Source organism: Rhinolophus hipposideros (assembly GCF_964194185.1).
Source record: "Rhinolophus hipposideros genome assembly, chromosome: X".
Lineage (NCBI taxonomy): Eukaryota > Metazoa > Chordata > Mammalia > Chiroptera > Rhinolophidae > Rhinolophus > Rhinolophus hipposideros.
The window spans coordinates 91,647,081-91,667,358 of NC_138046.1; the positions used below are offsets into that span (position 1 = coordinate 91,647,081).

General features: G+C 39.2%; 1 protein-coding gene across 1 annotated transcript in view; it reads left to right on the forward strand.

The window, feature by feature from the left end:
• Nucleotides 1-20,278, forward strand: part of EFHC2 (EF-hand domain containing 2) — a gene marked incomplete at its 5' end in the record, with an annotated part of 271,873 nt that overhangs the window by 218,547 nt on the left and 33,048 nt on the right. The window contains 1 exon segment of the mRNA XM_081043040.1: nt 7,623-7,669. Coding sequence (XP_080899166.1) covers nt 7,623-7,669 — 47 coding nt within the window.

Genomic DNA, 20,278 nt, shown 5'->3' on the forward strand with positions numbered 1-20,278 from the left:
ACTGTGTAATTCGAAACCTCACACTTTTCTCTCTGAACCACACCACCTCTCAATTGCAAACAGGTTTGTGACCCATGCTGGAATAGATGATTTTCTTTTAGTTTGTAGTGACCTCTTTTTTTCCTTTTCTCTGGAGTTCCTTGGCTTCTCTGGCAAGGCTACCATGCCGCACAACTTCAGGGGACACTATTTATGCCATAAGTCTATAAATGTACTCTGTGGAGGTGGGCAGTGCCCAGCCAAAGTGGCAATATGTAATGACCGTGTTCTCCAGTGAGGTTGAAGAGCTTTGTAAATGCTTTTGAACTATGATTAGGCTGGTAGCAAAACCTGCTTGGTCAGACATTTGTATTGGCCCTATTTTGACATACAAGGTGTGATCAAAAGATAGGGCGAATGTTTAAATAAATAAAAAATTGTTACAGGGGCGACCAGATGGCTCAGTTGGTTAGAGCGCAAGCTCTGAACAACAGGGTTGCCGGTTCGATTTCCACGTGGAATGGTGGGCTGCGCCCCCTGCAACTAAAGATTGAAGATGGCAACTGGACTTGGAGCTGAGCTGCGCCCTCCAAAACTAGATTGAAGGACAATGACTTGGAGCTCATAGGCCCTGGAGAAACACTCTATTCCCCAATGATAATAAAAAGTCATTAAAAACAAATTTATTACAGTAAAAGATGTATTGCCATTAATCCCCCTCAGAATACACCCCCTCACTTCAAACACACTTATCCCATCGTTCTTGCCACTGTCTGAAGCAGTTCTGGAAGTCCTTTTTCATTCATGTCTTTAGTTGTGCTGTCGTGGCTGCCTCAATATCCTGAATAATTTTGACTTTGGGGAAGAGCCAGAAGTCGCATGGTGCCAGGTCCGGTGAATAAGGTGGATGAGGGCACGCTGTAATGTTTTTATTAACAGAAATTGCTGTATCAGAAGCGATGTGTGACACGGAGCATTGTCATGATGAAGGATGAAATCGTTTTCCGCTTTCTTGTTAATGTGTTGTTCATGATGCATGATTTATGGCACACTTTAAAACATATCTTCTCTCAACTGTAGCTCACATGTGACTGACTGCACTGAATAAGTTGAAACTTGTCACACACTGTTACTGAGGTTTGACTCACTGCTTCCCATATTGAAGATCCCTGCCTTTCTGTTGGATGGCACTTAGCAGCACCATTCACTGTACATTCTTTTTTTATAATTTACCTTTTATTTTTATTTTTTTAATTACAGTTTATTAGGGTGACAATGATTAGTAAAATTACATAGGTTTCAGGTGTACAATTCTGTAATACATTATCTGTATATCACATTGTGTGTTCACCACCCAGAGTCAGTTCTCCTTCCATCACTATATATTTGATTCCTTTTACCCTCATCTGCCACTGCCCTCTCAAGATTTTTAGTTTTGATATTTCTATTTTTTGTAAGGAATGGAAAGTCACTGATAACATGATCTAATTTATATTTTAGAAAACCACTTTTGGGAGTGAGAATGAATTGAGGATGTGGAGATGGAAACAAGCTTGGAAGTGGTAAGCCAGTTAGGAGGTTATTGGATCAACCCAAGGAAAAAAAGACTATGGTGGCTTAGACCCAAGTGCCAGAGGTGGTGATGGAGAAAAGTAGGCAGATTTGGAAGCCATGCCAGCAGCTGTTGAATTGGATATGTACACACCATATTTTTTTATCACACCTTGTATCTTTCCATTTCTCCTTCCTCTGACACATATTCTATCAGCTGCCTCTTCCACTGTCTGATGTCTTGGAACACACTAGTCCAACAGTATGTCAGGCTGGGATGTAATTGATGGTAAGGCAGGGTTTTCTGCTTTGTATGGGCAGCTTAGGCCGACAAATGTAGGAGAAAGCCTGAGGGAGTATAGGATGTGAGTCTGGCTTTTGATTAGATGAAGTGAAACAAATTTTATTTGATGAATATCATACTGAAGGAAATGATAAAGGGTGCTACCTAATTGTCATTAAAATTGTGACTTGGTTTAATTTAGCCTCAACCAGTTTTTCTTCTAAGCCTTAGAGCCCAAGGTTTACACTCTTGAGCCATTGTTTTCTTTGAAACTAAATTTGTTTGGTTTGTATGAAAGACATTGCTTAGACTTAACAGTTCAATATGTAAGAAAATGCTCTGAGATTCAGAACTTTAAAATGAAGTTTCGATTTACCATTACTTGACTGGGTGACTTGATGGAATTATGTCTTGTAAAACTGTTTAGTGCATTTCATTTTTCAGAATTCTGCAGTTACCTCAATATCCTAGAGTAGTTTGGCATTTTTTTGTCTTTTTTTGGGGGTCTTGTAACTTTAATTACAAAAACAGAGAAAATCATGGCAGTATTCCTTATAAGATTAACTAAATAATATTGTGAGGATCTGTATAAAACATTAATGCCAAGAACACAGTGCAATGTTGGGTAAAGGCAAAGGTGACTTGGTATTTGAATCTTTGAGATTTGCAAAGTGATCACAGAATACTAGATCAAAAAATTAAAGCTGCTTTTAAAAAGGCATGTTTATTTCCCTTAAATGATTGGGTAGGAAGTACGAAGATGAGACTTTGCTCTCAGATCTTATTTCAGGTTCACTTTGAAGGTTTAGGTTAGGAAGGCCTATGTTAGATGGAAGTTGGCTTTGTTTCTGTGGCTGCTGCTAAGCAAAAATCGAGTATGGAGAAAATAAGTTGGTGAGTCCTCAATAGATTAAACATAGAATCTCTATATGACTCAGCAATTCCATTCCTGGGTATATGTACCCAAATAATTAAAAACGGGTGTTCAAATAAAAACATTCCATGAATGTTCATGGAAGCACTATTCACAATAGCCAAAATGTGGAAACAACTCAAATGTCCATTGACGCATGAGTAGATAAGCAAAATGTGGTATATCCATACAGTGGAATGTTATTCAGCCATAAAAATGAATCAAGTATTGATACATACTACAACATAGAGGAAAATGAAAACATTATGCCAAACAAGCCCGACACAAAAGACCGTACTGTATGATTCCATTTATATGAAATAACCAGAATTGTAAAATCTGCAGAGATAGAAAGCAGATTAGTGGTTGCCAGGTGGGGAGAGGGCTAGAGGGAAGGAGAAAAATGCAGTGACTGCTTCTTTGGGGTGCTGAAATATTTTTGAACTAGGCAGAGGTGGTGATTGCACAACATGATTGTACTAAATGCTAATGGTGGCGGCCACTTGAGTTCTGCAAGGCAAGGCTTGTACTTCCTGGTTGGGATCCTCAGTGCCGGGACCTGCCTCATTTGGGTACAGTGGCCACACTGGAAGCCACTCTGGGGCCCCTGTGGTGTCCTGTATAACTGAGGGCAGTTTTAAGTCTGGGGCAGCTTTTTGAAATTCACGGAAAGCCATGGAAAGCCATGGAGTACCGAGCTGTTTAAAACCTAAGCGTACAGAAACCCAGCAGATACAAACTTTAACTGCAGTGAGACCAGGATAATTTCAGTTTATCCAATGAAAAGGAAAATAAACTTTTATGATCTGGTGTTGCTAGAATAAGTTTAGTTAAAGGTGCGTGGAAAGTTTCTTGTCATTGCCGCACATATTCTTTTCCCTGATGCTTGGGTGCATGCCACTTGTTCTTCACACTATTTTCTACCCTCAAAAGGAAAAAGTTTTCAAGTGCTTGTTTCTCTGATGATGAAAATAATTGATTATTACAGAAATTTGAAAAAAGCAGACCGTATATATGTTATGTATCTGTCATATATGTATATGTATATGTATGTAACATATATATAACATGTATATAAATCTCAGCAATCAGATATTATGCTATAGATATTTTGGCATATATTCTTCCAGTCTTTTTTTCTATGAATATACATGTACCAGTATCTTCAATTCCATCATACTACAGTTATCAACATAGCATGGACATCTTTCATACCATTATTTTATTGTGGTAATAGACACATAACATAAATTTACCATTGGTGGCATTTTGTACATGCAGAGTGTTTATGCATGTATCCTGACTGATTATTCCATGACCATTTCCTTGTTTTTTTTCTTTTAAATTTATTGGGCTGACAATTGTTAGTAAATTACATAGATTTCAGGTGTACAATTCTGTATTACATCATCTATAAATCCCATTGTGTGTTCACCACCCAGAGTCAGTTCTCCTTCCATCACCATGTATTTGATCCCCCTTACCCTCATCTCCTACCCCCCACCCTCCTTACCCTCTAGTAACCACTAAACTATTGTCTCTGTCTGTGAGTTTTTGTTTCTCATTTGTTTGTCTTCTTTTGTTGTTTTTGGATTATATACCACATATCAGTGAAACATATGGTTCTCTGCTTTTTCTGTCTGACTTATTTCGCTTAGCACTATACTCTCAAGATCCATCCAAGTTGTCACAAATGTTCCTATATCATCTTTTCTTACCATTGAATAGTATTCCATTGTGTATATATACCACAAATTCTTTATCCATTCATCTATCAAAGGACATTTTGGTTGTTTCCATGTCTTGGCCACCGTAAACGAAGCTGCAATCAACATTGGAGTACATGTGTCTTTATGTATAAATGTTTTCAGATTCTTTGGGTAGATACCCAGGAGAGGGATTACTGGGTCATATGGTAATTCTATTTGTAATTTTTTGAGGAACCTCCACACTGCCTTCCATAACTGCTGCACCAGTTTGCATTCCCACCAACAGTGTATGAGGGTTCCTTTTTCTCCACAGCCTCTCCAACACTTGTTACTATTTGTCTTCTTGATGAGAGCCATTCTGACTGCAGTGAGGTGATATCTCATTGCGGTTTTTATTTGCATTTCTCTGGTGATTAGTGATGTTGAGCATTTTCCCATATGTCTATTTGCCATTTGTATGTCCTCTTTGGAGAAATTTCACTTCAGGTCGTCTGCCCATTTTCCAATTGGGTTGTTTGCTTTTCTGTTGTTGAGTTTCATGAGTTCCTTGTATATTTTGGATATTAGCCCCTTATCAGAGGCACTGTTTGCAAAAATCTTCTCCCATTCAGTCAGTTGCCTCATTATTTGTCGATGGTTTCTTTTGCTGTGCAGAAGCTTTTTTTAAATTTCAGAGTCCCATTCCTTTATTTTAGCTTTTACTTCCATTGCCTTTGGAGTCAATTTCATAAAATACTCTTTGAACCCAAAGTCCATAAGTTTAGTACCTATGTTTTCTTTTATGCAGTTTATTGTGTCAGGTCTTATGCTTCAGTATTTGATCCATTTTGAATTAATTTTGGTACATGGTGACAGATAGCAGTCCAGTTTCATTCTTTTGCACATGGCTATCCTATTCTCTCAGCACCATTTATTGAAGAGGCTGTCTTTTCTCCATTGTATGTTTTTAGCTTCTTTGTCAAAAATTGTCCATATTAGTTCATACACATATTCTTTTCTTTAGATTCCGCATATAAGTGAGATCGTATGGTACTTGTCTTTCTCTTTCTGACTTATTTCACTTAACATAATGTTCTCTAGATCCATCCATGTTGTCACAAATGGTTGAGATTTCATTCTTTTTTATGGCCAAGTAATACTCCATTGTATATACAGATGTATACACATTTTAAGAAAGGAAAAAAAACTATATTGACTTACAATACACAACATATACCGATAACAAAAGATGAATACAAGTCTATACATTTTTTTGGCACCCCCTTATATACCATAATTTATCTAATTGTCTATTGATGGACATTTCAGTTGTTTCCATATCTTGGCAACTATTGTGAATAGTGCTGCAGTAAACATAGGGGTGCATGTATCTTTTCGAATTAATGTTTTGTATTTCCTTGGATAAATACCCAGGAGTGGAATTGCTGGGTCATAACAATTCTGTTTTTAATTTTAACGCAACCTCCAAACTGTTCTCCATAGTGGCTGCACCAATTTGTAATCCCACCAATAGTGCCAAGGGTTCCTTTTTCTCCATATCTTCACCAACACTTGTTGTTTATTGCTTTATTGATGATAGCCATTCTGACAGGAATGAGGTGATATCTCATTGTGGTTTTTATTTGCATTTCTCTGATAATTAGTGATGTTGAGCATTTTTTTATATGTCTTTTGGCCATCTGTACGTCCTCTTTGGAGAAATGTCTATTCAGGTATTCTGCCCATTTTTTAATTGAATTGTTTGGTTTTTTGTTGTTGAGTTGTATGAGTTTTTTATATATATAAATTTAATATTAACCCATTTTCAGATGTATCATTGGCTAATACCGTCTTTCATTCAGAAGGATATCTTTTTGTTTTGTTGATGGTTTCCTCTTCTGTGCAAAAATTTTCAGTTTGATACAGTCCCATTTGTTTATTTTTTCTTTTGTTTTCCTTGTCAGGAGATATAGCAGTATAAATATTATTAAGGGTAATATCTGAGAGTTTACGTCCTATATTTTCTTCTAGGAGTTTTGTGGTTTGGGGTCTTACATTTAAGTCTTTAATCCATTTTGAGTTTATTCTTGTATATGGAGTAAAAAGATGGTGCAGTTTTATTTTTTTGCATGTATCTGTCCAGTTTTCCCATCAGCATGGATTGAATAGACTGTTTTTACCCCAGTGTATATTCTTGCTTTCTTTGTCATAGATTAAATGACCATGTAGGCATGGATTTATATCGGGGCTCTCTATTTCGTTCCATTGATCTATGTGTCTGTTTTTATGTCAAAACTATGCTGTTTTGATTACTGTGGGCTATAGTATAGTTTGATATCAGGTAGTACGATACCTCCAGCTTTGTTCTTCTTTTTCATGGTTGCCATGGCTATTTGGGGTCTTTTATTATTCCATATAAATTTTAGGATTATTTGTTCTAATTCTGTGAAAAATGCCAAAATATAGATTGCACTGAATCTACATATTGCTTTGGGTAATATGGACATTTTACCTATATTAATTCTTCTTATCCTTGAGCATGGTATATGTTTCCATTTATTTGTATCTTCTTTAATTTCTTTCTTCAATATCTTATAATTTTCTGAGTACAGGTCTTTTACTTCCTTGGTAAAATTTATTTCTAAGTATTTTTTTGACGCAACTATAAATGGGATTGTTTTCTTTCTCTTTCTGATAGTTCTTTATTTGTGTATAAAAATGCCACCAATTTCTGAATATTAATTTTGTATACTACTACTTTACTGAATTAATTTATCAGTTCTAATAGTTTTTTGGTGGAATCTTTGGTGTTCTCTCTGTGAAATATAATGTCACCTGCAAATAATGATAGTTTTACTTTTTCCTTTCCCTTTTGGATACCTTCTATTTCTTGTTCTTGTCTGATTGCTGTGGCTAGGACTTCCAGGAATAGGTTGAATAAAAGTGGAGAAAGTGGGCATCCTTATCTTGCTCCTGATCTTAAGGAAAATGCTTTTAGCTTGTCCCCATTGAATATGATATTAGCTGTGCATTTGTCATATATGGCCTTTATGATGTTGAGATATGTTCCCTGTATTCCCACTTTGCTGAGAGTTTTTATCATAAATGGATGGTGGAATTCGTCAAATGCTTTTTGTGTATCTATTGATATGACCATATGATTTTTATTTTTCATTTTGTTTATGTGGTGTATTACGTTGATTTGTAGGTATTGAAGCAACCTTCCATACCAGGAATGAATCCCACTTGATCATGGTATGTGATCTTTTTTTTTTTTAAATTAAATTTATTGGGGTGACAATTGTTAGTAAATTTACATAGATTTCAGGTGTACAATTCTGTATTACATCGTCTATAAATCCCATTGTGTGTTCACCACCCAGAGTCAGTTCTCCTTCCATCACCATATATTTGATGTTATGTGATCTTTTTAACATATTGCTGAATTCACTTTGCTAATTTTTTGTTGAGGATTTTTACATCTATATTCATTAGGGATATTGGCCTAAGTTTTCTTTTTTTGTGACATCTTTCTCTGGTTTTGGGATCCGGGTAATGGTTGCCTCATAAAATGAGCTTGGGAGCCTTTCCTCTTTCCGGATTTTTTGGAATAGTTTGAGGAGAATAGGTGTTAATTTTTTAAAAAAAAAAATTTGGTAAAATTCACCTGTGACGCCATTTGGTCCAGGACTTTTGTTTGTTGGGAGCTTGTTGATTACTGATTCAATTTTGTAAGTAGAATTCGGTCTGCTCAGATTTTCTATTTCTTCGTGATTCAGCCTTGGAAGATTCCATGCTTCTAGGAATATATCCATTTCTTCCAGATTGTCCAAGTTGTTGCCGTATAGTTGCTTGTAATATTTTCTTAATTTTTTTGTATTTCTTTGGTGTCCATTGTCACTTCTCCTTTTTCATTTTTGATTTTATTTATTTGGGTCCTCTCTCTTTTTTTCTTGATGAGGCTGGTTAAAGGTTTGTCAATTTTGTTTATCTTTTCAAAAATCAGCTCTTGGTTTCATTCATCTTTTGCATTGTTGATTTAGTCTCTCTTTTATGTCCATTCTGATCTTTATTATTTCCTTACTTGTACTCACTTTGGGCTTATTTTCCTGTTCATTTCCCAGTTCCTGTAGGTGTAAAATTAAACTGTTTCTTGAGATTTTTCTTATTTCTTGAGGTAGGCCTGCATTGCTATGAATTTCCCTCTTAGGGCTGCTTTTGCTACATCCCATATATTTTATGTGATTGTGTTTTCATTTTCCCATGTCTCAAGGTATGTTTAATTTCTTCATTGATCTTATTGTTGACCCATTCACTATTTAGTAGCATGTTATTTAGCCTACATGTGTTTGTGTGTTTTTCAGGGTTATTTTAATTCTAATTGATTTCTAGTTTCATACCATTGTGGTCACAGAAGACTCTTGATATGATTTCAGTCTTCTTAAATTGATTGAGACTTGTATTGTGGCCTAACGTGGTCTATCTTGGAAAATGTTCCATGTACACTTGAAAAGAATGTATATTCTGCTGCTTTGGGGTGAGATGCTCTAAAAATATCAATTAAATTTATCTGGTCTAGTGTGTCATTTAAGGCCCTGATTCCTTGTTGACTTTCTGTCTGGAAGATCTGTCCATTGGTATCAGTGGGGTGATAAAGTCTTCTACTATGATTGTGTTACTGTTTCTACTATGATTGTGTTATTGTTGATCTCTGCCCTTATGACAGTTAATATTTGTTAATTATTTAGATGCTCCTAGGTTGGGTGCATAGATATTTACTAGGGTTATGTCCTATTGTTGTACTGACCTCTTTATCATTATGTAATGTCCTTCTTTGTCTGTTACTATCTTCATTTTAAAGTATATTTGATCTGATATAAGTATTGCTAGTCCAGTTTTTTTCTCATTTCCATTTGCATGAAATATCTTTTACCACCCCTTTATTTTCAGTCTGTTTGTGTCTTTCAATCTGAGGTGGGTCTCCTGTAGACAACATATACATGGTTCATTTTTTCTTATCCATTCAGCTGTCCTGTGTTTTTTTTGATGGGAGCATTTAATCAATTTACTTTGAAAATGATTATTGATAGGTACATAGTTATTGCCATTTTATTATTGATTTTTTTTATCTTCTTTTGTTTGTGTGTTTGTTTTCACCCTTCTTCCTAAAGAAGTCCTTGTAACATTTCTTGTAACACTGGTTTGGTGGTAATGAATTCCTTTAGCTTTTTCTTGTCTGGGAAGCTCTATTTCTCCTTCAATTTTAAATGATAGCCTTGCTGGTTAGAGTAGTCTTGGTTGTTGGCCTTTGCTTTTTATCACTTTAAGTATTTCTTGCCACTCCCTTCTGGCCTGCAAAGATTCTGTTGAGAAATCAGCTGATAGTCTTATGGGAGCTCCTTTGTAAGTAACCAGTTGTCTTTCTCTTTCTGCTTTTAGGATTCTCTCTTTGTCTTTAACCTTTGCCTTTTTAATTGTAGTGTGTCTTGGTGTGGGCCTGTTTGCATTAATCTTGTTTGTGCCTCTGTACTTCCTTGGCTTGTATGTCTATTTCCTTCACCAGGTTAGTGAAGTTTTGGTCATTATTTCTTCAGGTAGGTTCTCAATCAATCCCTTGTTCCCTCTCTTTTCGTTTTGGTACTCATATGATATGAATTTTGTTATGCTTGATGTTGTCCCTGAGGTCCCTTAAAGTATCTTCATTTTTTTTTTAAATTCCTTTTCCTTTTGTTGTCCAATTGTGTGTATTCTACTACCTGTCTTCTAAATTGCTGATTCGACCCTCTACTTCGACCAATCTGCTGTTGATTCCTTCTAGTGTATTCTTTATTTCAATTATTGTATTCTTTATTTCTGACTGTTTTTTTTTTTACGGTTTCTATGTCCTTCTATATGCTTACTATCTCTTCGTTTGCATTCTCACTTAGTTCCTTAAGCATTCTTGTTACCAGTGGTTTAAACTCTGTTTGTGGTAGGTTGGTTGCCTCCATTTCGTTTAGTTCTTTTTCTGGAGATTTCTCCTATTCTTTTATTGAGGACATGTTTCTTGGTCTCTTCATTCTCGGTACCTCTCTGTGTTTGCTTCTATGTACTAGGTAGACCTCATATGTCTCTCAGTCCTTGCTGGGTGGCCTTATGTAGTATGTGTCCTGTGTGGTCTAGTGGTGCAGTCTCCCTGGTCACCTATGCATGTGTTCCAGAAGTGTTCCTTGTGTATGTTGTGTGTGTTCTCCTGTGTAGTTGAGCCTTGATTTCTTTTGGCACATCAGTGTCTGGGATTGAGTCCACGGTTGACTGGTGTGAGGATTGGCTATGCACATACTGTATGAGCTGCTGTGTAGGGACAGACCCCTCAGAGTGGCGTCAGCATGCTCTTGTGCCTGTTAGTGCTATGGTGTAGTCTGAAACCAGGCTTGGGTATATTGTTTCTGGTGTCTCTTGGGAGGGGCTCCCAAGCAGGCCAGTTTTGGCTTGCCTGTGAGAGATCTGAGGTTACCTTGTAGGAGCTACAAAGCTATATGTGTGGTTGGTTGCTGCCTGTGCTCTACCTAGAGGCATATGGGGGTGGCCTTGCTGTGAACCAAGGCTGCCTGCCACCAGTATTGGGTATGGGTCAGCTTAGTAAAAGGTCTAGGGCCCTCCCCCAGACCTGTTGCCATCTCCAGGCTGCCTTTAAGACCCATGTGTTAAAAGAGCCTCCTTATGTGCACTTGCTGGTCTGGTTGACCCAGTGTTGTGAGAGCCCCCAGAAATGCAGCTGGGAAACTAGCTGGGAGGGGCAGGGTCCCAGGTAGTCATGAGGCACGTGCAGTGTTTCTTACAAAGTTAGTATGGTCTTAGAATTGGCCCTTTGGGGGAGGGTTCAACACAGGAAAGATGGTGCTCTCCTGTAGGCTACACATGAGGCTGGCTCCACACAGCGACAATGGAGGCTGTCCCTCAAACCCTCACCATGCAGCGACACTACTCAGTGTTTCCTCGTATGTCTCTCCCACCTTTCAAGTTGCTGCCCCTCCAATAGAACCAAGGTGAATGTCTACAAATGAGCAAGTCTGTGTGCAGGCCCTTTGAGATGATATCTAGGTTTCCATCTGCTCAGTGTTTCACTGGGACAGATGGAAAGACAGATTCTTTGGTGATTTTCACTGCCAGATGCTGTGGGGACTCCTCTTCCCGACACAGGACCCCTGGCCTGGGGAGCCTGGTGTGGTGCTGGGACCCCTCCCTCTTCCAGGGGGACCTCCGCCACTGAGGTGTTCCTCCTGGTATTCAACCACTCTGTGCGTTTGGGTTCAGCCCGTTTCGCATCTCCGCCCCTCCTAACAGTCTCTATGTGGCCTCTTCTTTATATCCTTAGTTATAGGGGTTCTGTTTAGCTAGTCTTCAGACGATGCTTGAGGTTGATTATTCTATAATTTAGTTGTAATTTTGGTGTGATCCTGGGAGGCAGCAGGCATAGTGTGTATGTAATCCACCATCTTGGCCAAATTCAGGGCAGATTTTTCAAAGCAGTAGTTCCTGATGGCTATAAATATGCCATAAGAGGACCTAGTGTTATTAGCACAAGGCTTTATCCTGCTAGAGCACCAGATGTAAAGCATAGAGATTATGCTGTTGCAAAAGGAAAGCACGGTTTATTGCTTTCTAAAACATATAACTTCTCCTTTTCAACCTGACATTTCACTTCCTGGCACCACTGTCTTACCCATTTAGACTCTGGTCATGTTTTGTGCTTCCTATGACATTATTCCAGCCCTTCCTTTGATGTACTTATCTTGATAATTCTAATATTTTGGGCTGTATACAAACATTGTTATTATTGTTTTGACTACATTATCTCAATTACTTTGTGAGAACAACTTGGTGAGGTCAGAACTATTATCTACCTATTTTACATTAAGATACTGCGGTTTAGAGAGATGAGGTATTCTGCGCCATAGTCTAGAAGAAGAGCTGTGACTTAACCCCGATCCTTTCAAATGTATACCTCCTGCTTCTAAGCATTTTTGAGTTATTGTCCAAATAGCCAGTCGATTAGAATATCTTGATAGTTCTACCTCCTTCCTACTGCTTGCATCCCCGCTCTCTCCTCTCCATTCCCACTATCTTTACTCTTGTTCTGACCCATATTTCTTTTTGACTGTTTCAGGGCCTCCACGTTGTTATTTCTTTCACCAGTCTCTAAATTTTAAAATCTGTCTTTACATACAGCAGGTAAATACCTCTTGAGAGCAAAAATGTCATAATGTCATTATTTTACTCACAAACCTCTGTACCCTCTCTTTGCTCCATAAAGGAAGACGAGACTCCTTAGATTTGAACTCCTTCTCCCGCTTCTCCATCGTGCAGTTTAGGTTTGTCAGTTAGAGCAGTGTTCTCAAGCAGGGGCTTGAATAGGGAGTCCTTATCTGAGACAAAAGGAGAACTAAGTCCCATGAAGGAGACCTAGGATTGAAGGTGTCAGGAGGGGAATCAAGAAGAGGGCCAGACCAGTTGGGTGTGTGTGTGCATTGGATTGATGTGTGGTTATTTTCTAGACTGTCAGCTCCATTTACCTTTATTTGCCAGCAGCAGTGTGAGGGACAACTGGGTCATCCTGGTGTAAAGGACCTGTGATGAAGTGGGCAGGCCTAGGGTTCAAGGTTCTTCAAAGTTACCAGATTCCTAGAGCTCCTCTTTCCATTCCCAGTAGTCCAGCCAAATGGGCCCGTTAACATTTCACATGGATACCTCCTGCCTTCCCACTTTTTTCCCCCTTTTACTATATTTTTCAGTAGAAAATAGTTTCCAATTGTCTTTGCTTGCTAAAAGCTTGCTTTTCCTTTAAAGCGCATTTCAAGTAGCACCACATTTCAAGAAGCCCTTTTGGATTTGCTTGGCTGGCAGTGATCATCTCCTAAGGATTCTCACAACATTATGTTTCATTTTCTGTCCCTCACCTTGTAATGAAGATTTTTGATTTGATGTTTGATCTATTCAGATGCAGAGATCTACTTCTAACCTGCTTGATTTACCACCTATAAAAAAATAGTAGTGCACTGTTACATCGTGACAATTTTACTCCTATCTTGTCTCTTACATTCTTCGAATCTACTTACTACCTGTTTGATCTTGTACAAGATTTTTTACCTGCCTGATGCCGATTCCTTACCTCTAGAATGCAATAACAATACCTACTTTCCAGTGGTTCTGAGAATGAAGATAACATATGTAAAGTACCAAGCACAGTACCTGGTACTAAGTATAGATTGGGAATTAAGAGAAAAGTTTAAGTCAGGGACCATAGACCACATAGTTTGACTTAGAAATTGACGGGAAGAAACCTGTGTCTTTCTCCATAAAGGGAGCCTTGGTTTTTAACAGTTGGATTTTAATGCCTTTCATATATTAAGCTGTCTTCTAGTCAGGAAGCTGCAGATGTTTATTAGATTATCTCTTGATGGCCTCGAGCATGAGTTGTCCTGGAAAGTCCAGAATGTGGGAGCCTGGCCTCTGGAGGACATAGATGTTTCTTATCCAATACTGGGGCCACCAAGTCATCATCCTCTCATCCTCTCAGCAGACTGTTTTGTCTTTGCCTTTACAATTTGACATTAAAGGCAGAAAGACTATCCCACAACTCGCTTCGAAGTTGTCCCAGTCTCAGAATCAACTGCCTCTTAGCCCAGCTTAGCTTGGAGGAGGTCATCATCCCTCTGAGCCACTAAGCAGACCATGTTCAGTCTAACTTTGCTTCTAATTGTGCAGTGACCCTTCTCCACCCTCAGGGGAAACTTCAGACTAATCAGATTAGAAAATGTCTCATTCCCATTCCCCTCTCCCTCCAATATGCCCTGCAATGATTTGGGTCACATGCTTGATGTTTTGCATCATCTCCGCAGATTCCTTTCAAAGACTGCCCTAATTCCTAATGGGCCCATCAGCCTGCAGCTTACATTTATATTCTGCATTCTTATTGTTCCCCACAGACTCCACAGGGCTTTCCAGAGCCTTGACCAGACTCTTTCTACACAGCCCTCCCATGGCACGCTAAACCAGAGCCCCTCTGACGTCTACAGTCTCCCGTGGGAGGCAGACGTGGAGTTTGTTGATTTGGTTTGATGTACACTCTGCCCAGGGGCAGTTTTACCTGCCTTGGGATAGAGCTGGGCAGCTGTTGAATAGGCGGATAGCCCTGAATTCCTATCAGGGGACGAAAAATAATATAGCTAAAGATTTGGATGCTTTCTTTCACCCAGTGATTGGTACCCATGTGTTTCTCCTGGCCCTGTGTTTTGGTATTAAGATTTCCGCTTAGGCTCCATTTCCATTTGTGTGTGTGTGTGTGTGTGTGTGTGTGTGTGTGTCTGTGTGTGTGTGTGAGAGAGAGAGAGAGACAGAGACAGAGAGAGAGAGAGAGAGACAGAGACAGAGAGAGAGAGAGAGACAGAGACAGAGAGAAAGAGAGAGAGATTTAGTAGGTATTTTCCCTATTAGCACAACTCAAGCTGGAATCAGGATTTCAAAATCTTTCCACATCCTGATACCCTGCCCCTATCAGTTTGTGCCGTGGTAGCTGGTATGAAGTTACCTTTCTCACCAAACGAAGTCATTTCATTAATGCACAGAGCATCAGACTTAAATGTTCTATGTAGTGGTACCTATTACCCATTAATAATAGGAGTAACACTCTGTATTAACATAGTGCCAAAAGCCCTAGACTGGTTTGTAAATCCTTGAGTATACTAAAAGGAACATTTTAGTTGACGGTATGATTCCTTATTTTGTAAGTGCAAACATTGAGTTATAAGGAGGCTCTCTCAGTGAAAGCGCGTGCTTCAGGCCAAGATGAGTCTTTAATGGAATTAGAATGAAAACGCTTTAAGATACCTTAAATCTTTGTTCCTATCTGAGCTCCTAGGGACTATGTCTCATTCGTCTTTGCAGCCTCAGGGACTTGTCCTATACTAGTATGCTGGGCAGAAGGGAGAGAAACATGGGCTTGTTTTCTACCAGGCCTGTTTCTGAAGTCCAACTCTGCCTCCTGCCCATATTACCCTGTAAATTGACTCACCCCTCTGAGCCTTCATTTGGATATTAATATTTCCTCAGTACTAATAAGAAATTCTGGTTCTCAGACAGTAACAATATAGAGAATATTATGAGGTTATTCCCTTTTTTGTTCCTTGAGGGACTGTGGAGTGAAGAGGCAGCCTCCGCCCCTAGTTGTGGCCTTCTGAATTGAGACTTGGAATAGATGGAAATTCAAGTGGAACTCTTTCCCCAGCAGCTCTGCCCCAAGCTAGTCTTTTACAGCTGGCTTTGGGCTCCATGGAATGCCTTAGAATTGGCTTCCCAAGAGAGCTGGTGCCTCATCCAAAAATATCAGTTAAAATGGAAAAAGTTAACAGGGCTTTAAAATCATCTCATTATACTCTACCCAGCCTCGCCCCTTGCCCCCCTCTTAGTGGCATGGTTTGGGCTGAGATGATTTCATCCAGTAATACCTGGCAATGAAGCTGAGGGGCAAGGGTTGAGCCACGTGGCAACTATTGTTGCACTGTTTGGTGTACTGAAAGTTTCTAGAGACAAGCTCCCCTACAGCCCCCCCCCTTGCACGCACACACACACGTGTGTGTGCACATGTTTTCTACCTTTTTAAATATAAGGTGATTTGTAGTTTAAGAAATTTTAAAAAATTCAAAACTGGACTAACAGAACATTGACTGTGTGTATGGTCAGTACTTGGCAGCTGTGACCCGCATCACTGAAGTGATCTGTGCTGAGATCGCAATTGGAATTTAATGGCATGGCTATTTGAAATAACCAGAGGTACTCATTGGCAACTTGGGCAATGCCATGTTGCCAACTCTACATTTTTGTGTCATTACTGCTCAGTGGCCCAGAGCTCCACTTTTTTCTCAAGTGTCTGTTTTTTAAGAATCTCACCAGGTGTTTCAGTGTGTACCTCTGGGTTGGCTGGGTAATGAACTGAAACCAAATACAACTAAGTGAGTAAAAAATGTGTCTTCATTGCCCTCCTTTCCTTCCAACCCTGGTGATGCAGGCAGACCATTCCCTTAAGTTATGAGATGGCCTTTGCTGCAGAGGGGAACCCATGTTAGTCTTCAGCAAAATACAGCTGCTGCTGTGCCTTTTCCCTCCACAGATGGTGGAAATAAAGCAGATCAGCATTATTCCCTGTGGCAAGGAGATGGATGGCTTCTGCAGTTTTCAAGCCATTCATCATGTATGGGAGGGGGAGCAAGATCACCTGTCAAATGACACATTAGACTTACTTCTAAGAACTCCTACCAACAAAGCATCGGGAAGCATGTTTGGGGATCATTATTATCTAGAGAGGAACCAGAGAAATTGCCTGCCCTCCCTCTTCTTCCACAAACATGCCACATAGTTTGTATAGGGAAGGAAGTAGTGGCTTGCCCAAGTATCAAAGGGAAAGAAGAATTTATGGAGGTTTTAGGAAAGCACTTTAACACTGTGAGCTGGGGCTTTAAAGTATGGAGGCTGACTTTTTAACAAGCATAGAAACACTTAAAAGCCAGAATTAGTGTTGCCCTTTAGGGCAGTCACCCTGGAATCCCGTACACTGATTCCAACAATGTTGCCATAGAAAGTTCTTCTTTGGAATTGCCTTCTCAGCCTTTTCAAAAGAATTTCCTCCAGAGTGCAAATCATCATCCTTTTGACCATGGATCAGAATCTTAGCAAGAGCCAAATGTTGTTTGTAGAGAAGCAAAGTAGGGGATTCAGGTGGAGAATCAGGGTGCTAACATTTGTTATCAGGAGCACAGCATGACTCTGAAGTAAGGAGATATTTTCTATATGATTCATAATTTGAAAGGATGGATGGGTTTGGCACAAGGAGGACTCCATGATGGGTGCCTAGGAATGTAATACTCGGGTGAATGTAGGCACTGACCCACTTGTTCTCACTTCCCTAATAGTCAAACCTTTCTCCATCTCTGAACTGCTTCCCCTGGTCTCCTTTTCCTCCAACCTGGACTATTTTTGTTTTAGAACTGGAGCTCTCCTTTGTATTCTAGTCTAACATTAGCATATATTAGATATAGTGTATATTCTAATGGCAAATGAGGGCATGAAAAATCTCACTATATTAGTGGTCCAGCAGAGGAAGCTGTGGCAGAATTTTGGAGCAGGGAGGAAGGCTGGGAAACTAATTTCTCATCAACATGTTCCCAGCTTGTGCTTCTTCCTTTCCATATCTGACTTGTACTAGTTTACGACCTTGAAAAACATGTTTCAAGGTCTCACATCTGCTTTTTACACTTTAAAAACATTTATTTATATCAAGCTGATATATTTTCATAGTAAAAAATAATCAGATCATTCTAAAAAACTTATTGTAACACAAATAGTTTCCAGCCACATCCCTCTCCACCTCCCAGACCCATTTCCAAGAGGCAGCCACTTTCAGTCCTTGTAGCTGTTTCTTCAGACGTTTAAATAGCATGTACATACTGTTATCTCTGTATTTCTCATTTTTACATATTACTACCTTCCTGTTAATGATGCTTGAGAATTTAGCATAATATAGATTCCCATATTGTTCTTTCTGAATGCTCTTAGGATATTCTCTTTATTCTTGGTATTCTGGAAGTTCATGATGGGGCCTTATAGGGGTATGTGTGTGTGTGTGTGTGTGTGTGTGTGTGTGTGTGTTCGTCTATATAGATTCACTGTGCTTAACATTTTATGTGCTCTTCTGGTCTGGAGACTATCCTTTGGTTCTGAGAAATTGTGTATTAATTTTTAGTAATTTCTTCCCTTCCATTTTCATTCTTCTTTTGTGAGAGCTCCTGTCATTTTGATTTTGGATCTCCTGAATTTGGATCTTTTCTCTCCCCAATTTTCTCTTTGTCATTATGATGTGCTTACTAAGGGATTTCCTCAACTTTATTTTACTCCCCTTGTACTGCATCTGTTAACTATGTACTATCATATCTTTTATTCCAAGAGCACAGTTTTAGTCTGAATATCCCTTTTTGTAGTCTTCTATTCTTTTTTTCTTGGATATAACATATCCTCTTACCTCACACCTTTCCCTCTGCTACTTGAATTGTCTTTGTTTCTCTGATTCCCACCCCCCCCCTTTTTTCTGTTGCTATTTTGACTTCTATCCTTAATGCTGGAAGCTTTGGGGGATGGATCTTGTTGATCGGTGAGTTTCATTGCGTGAGTCATCTCCTAACCCTCATTTTCATTAGGTAATCCCCAGAAAGTGGAATCAGGAGATCTTTCTAGGACCATTCAGCATACTGAGAGAAGAATCCTATATTTTCTGGAAATGAAAAGGGAAGGAAGAGGGCTGAGAGACCCAAGTTCATTGTATAATGCTCTCCTCTGCTCTCCATTATGCTTCATCTCCCCAAGACTGAAGCTTCCTTAGCTGAATTTCTCTGGAGACCAAACCTCACTCTCCCACAGAGAAGAATACATTGTAGAGGAAGATATTTGGACTTCAGCTGCTCTTGCTTTATTCAGGCTTTCAAAAAGTCCTTGTTTTCAATCCCACAACTTATCCCTGCCTTCATTGGCACCTGGAGTCTGCAATCGCTGAGCCTTTCAAGAGTGTTGTGGGCCTCATGGGCTAATCTCTAAGTATTCCCTGCCTCCACCATAGACATTTAGAGTTCAGCTACCCTTCCTCAGCTCTGCCGAGTTACTTACCAATCCTCCGCCTGCTTTCCATCTTGCAAAAGATTTTTAAATCTCTTGTCCACTGTTGTCTTTTTTGTATGTCTTTGTCATTGTGGGTTATTATCTATTTTTATTTATTTATTGTCATTTTGGTGGGAAAGGAAGATAAGTGTTTATGATCGATCGTCATGTTTACTGCAACTCTGTTCACTTCCCAAGAGCGAAGAATTCTTCCAAGATGCATTGGCTAGTTTTATCCTTTTAAATTGAAAGACTATTTGTTGTTTTCTCCCTTGCTCCTTTTGGGGTGGATTCCATACCCATGGAGGTCCTCTAAGACAGAACCAAAAAGAAAAACTTGGAATATTGTATACCACATTAACTCAACTCTTCTCTGAGGCCTGGCTCTGGTACTTTGGAAAGATTAAATCTTTCAAACATTTTCCCTCAAAAAGATTTTATATGTCGGTTCTGAGCTGTGTGCCCTTTCATTTACAGCTTTTGGTCCTTCCTGAATATCATTTGATTTGGGAATATCCTTCCTAAATATCCTTTCAAATGGGTAAATAGATATGTTGAGTCTGACATATAAGTTTGGCAGGGAAGAAGGCTGGGGTCCTAGGGGTAACAGGTAAGCATGAATAAATATCTGTCGTATTGGTAATAAGGTCTGATAATAGAACCTCAAGTGGTGATTTCCAGAAACTTCTGTAAGTTCCAATACAATAATCCAGGGAAAATGTAGATTCAGGCATGAGGACTCAGTTAGATAAAAGGAACTTCAGAGGGGCCTTCCTGAGGAAGCAACATTTGACTTGAGACTTTTTAGACAAAGGGACCAGAAGGTGTAAATGCCTTTCATTTCTGGGAACAATCTTGGTATCCTCAGAGAACAAGACGGCTAGTGTGCCTGAAACATTGTGAACTGGGAAAAAATTTGGCGAGATTACATAGGGTCTTATAAGCCTTGATAAGGAGTTTAGCTTGTGTTCTAAGTAGATTGAGAAGCCATTAGAGAGTTGCAAGCAAGGAAGTCATTGACGTGATCTCTGTTTTAGAAAAATCATTCTGGTGGAGGATGGCCTGCAGCAAGGTAAGTGCAGAAGCAGCCAAGACCAAAACAAAGCTATTGCTGTAATCCAGGAGAGATGGTGGCTTAGAATTAGTGGATAGAGGAGATGGAGAAAAAGAGACTTGTGATAG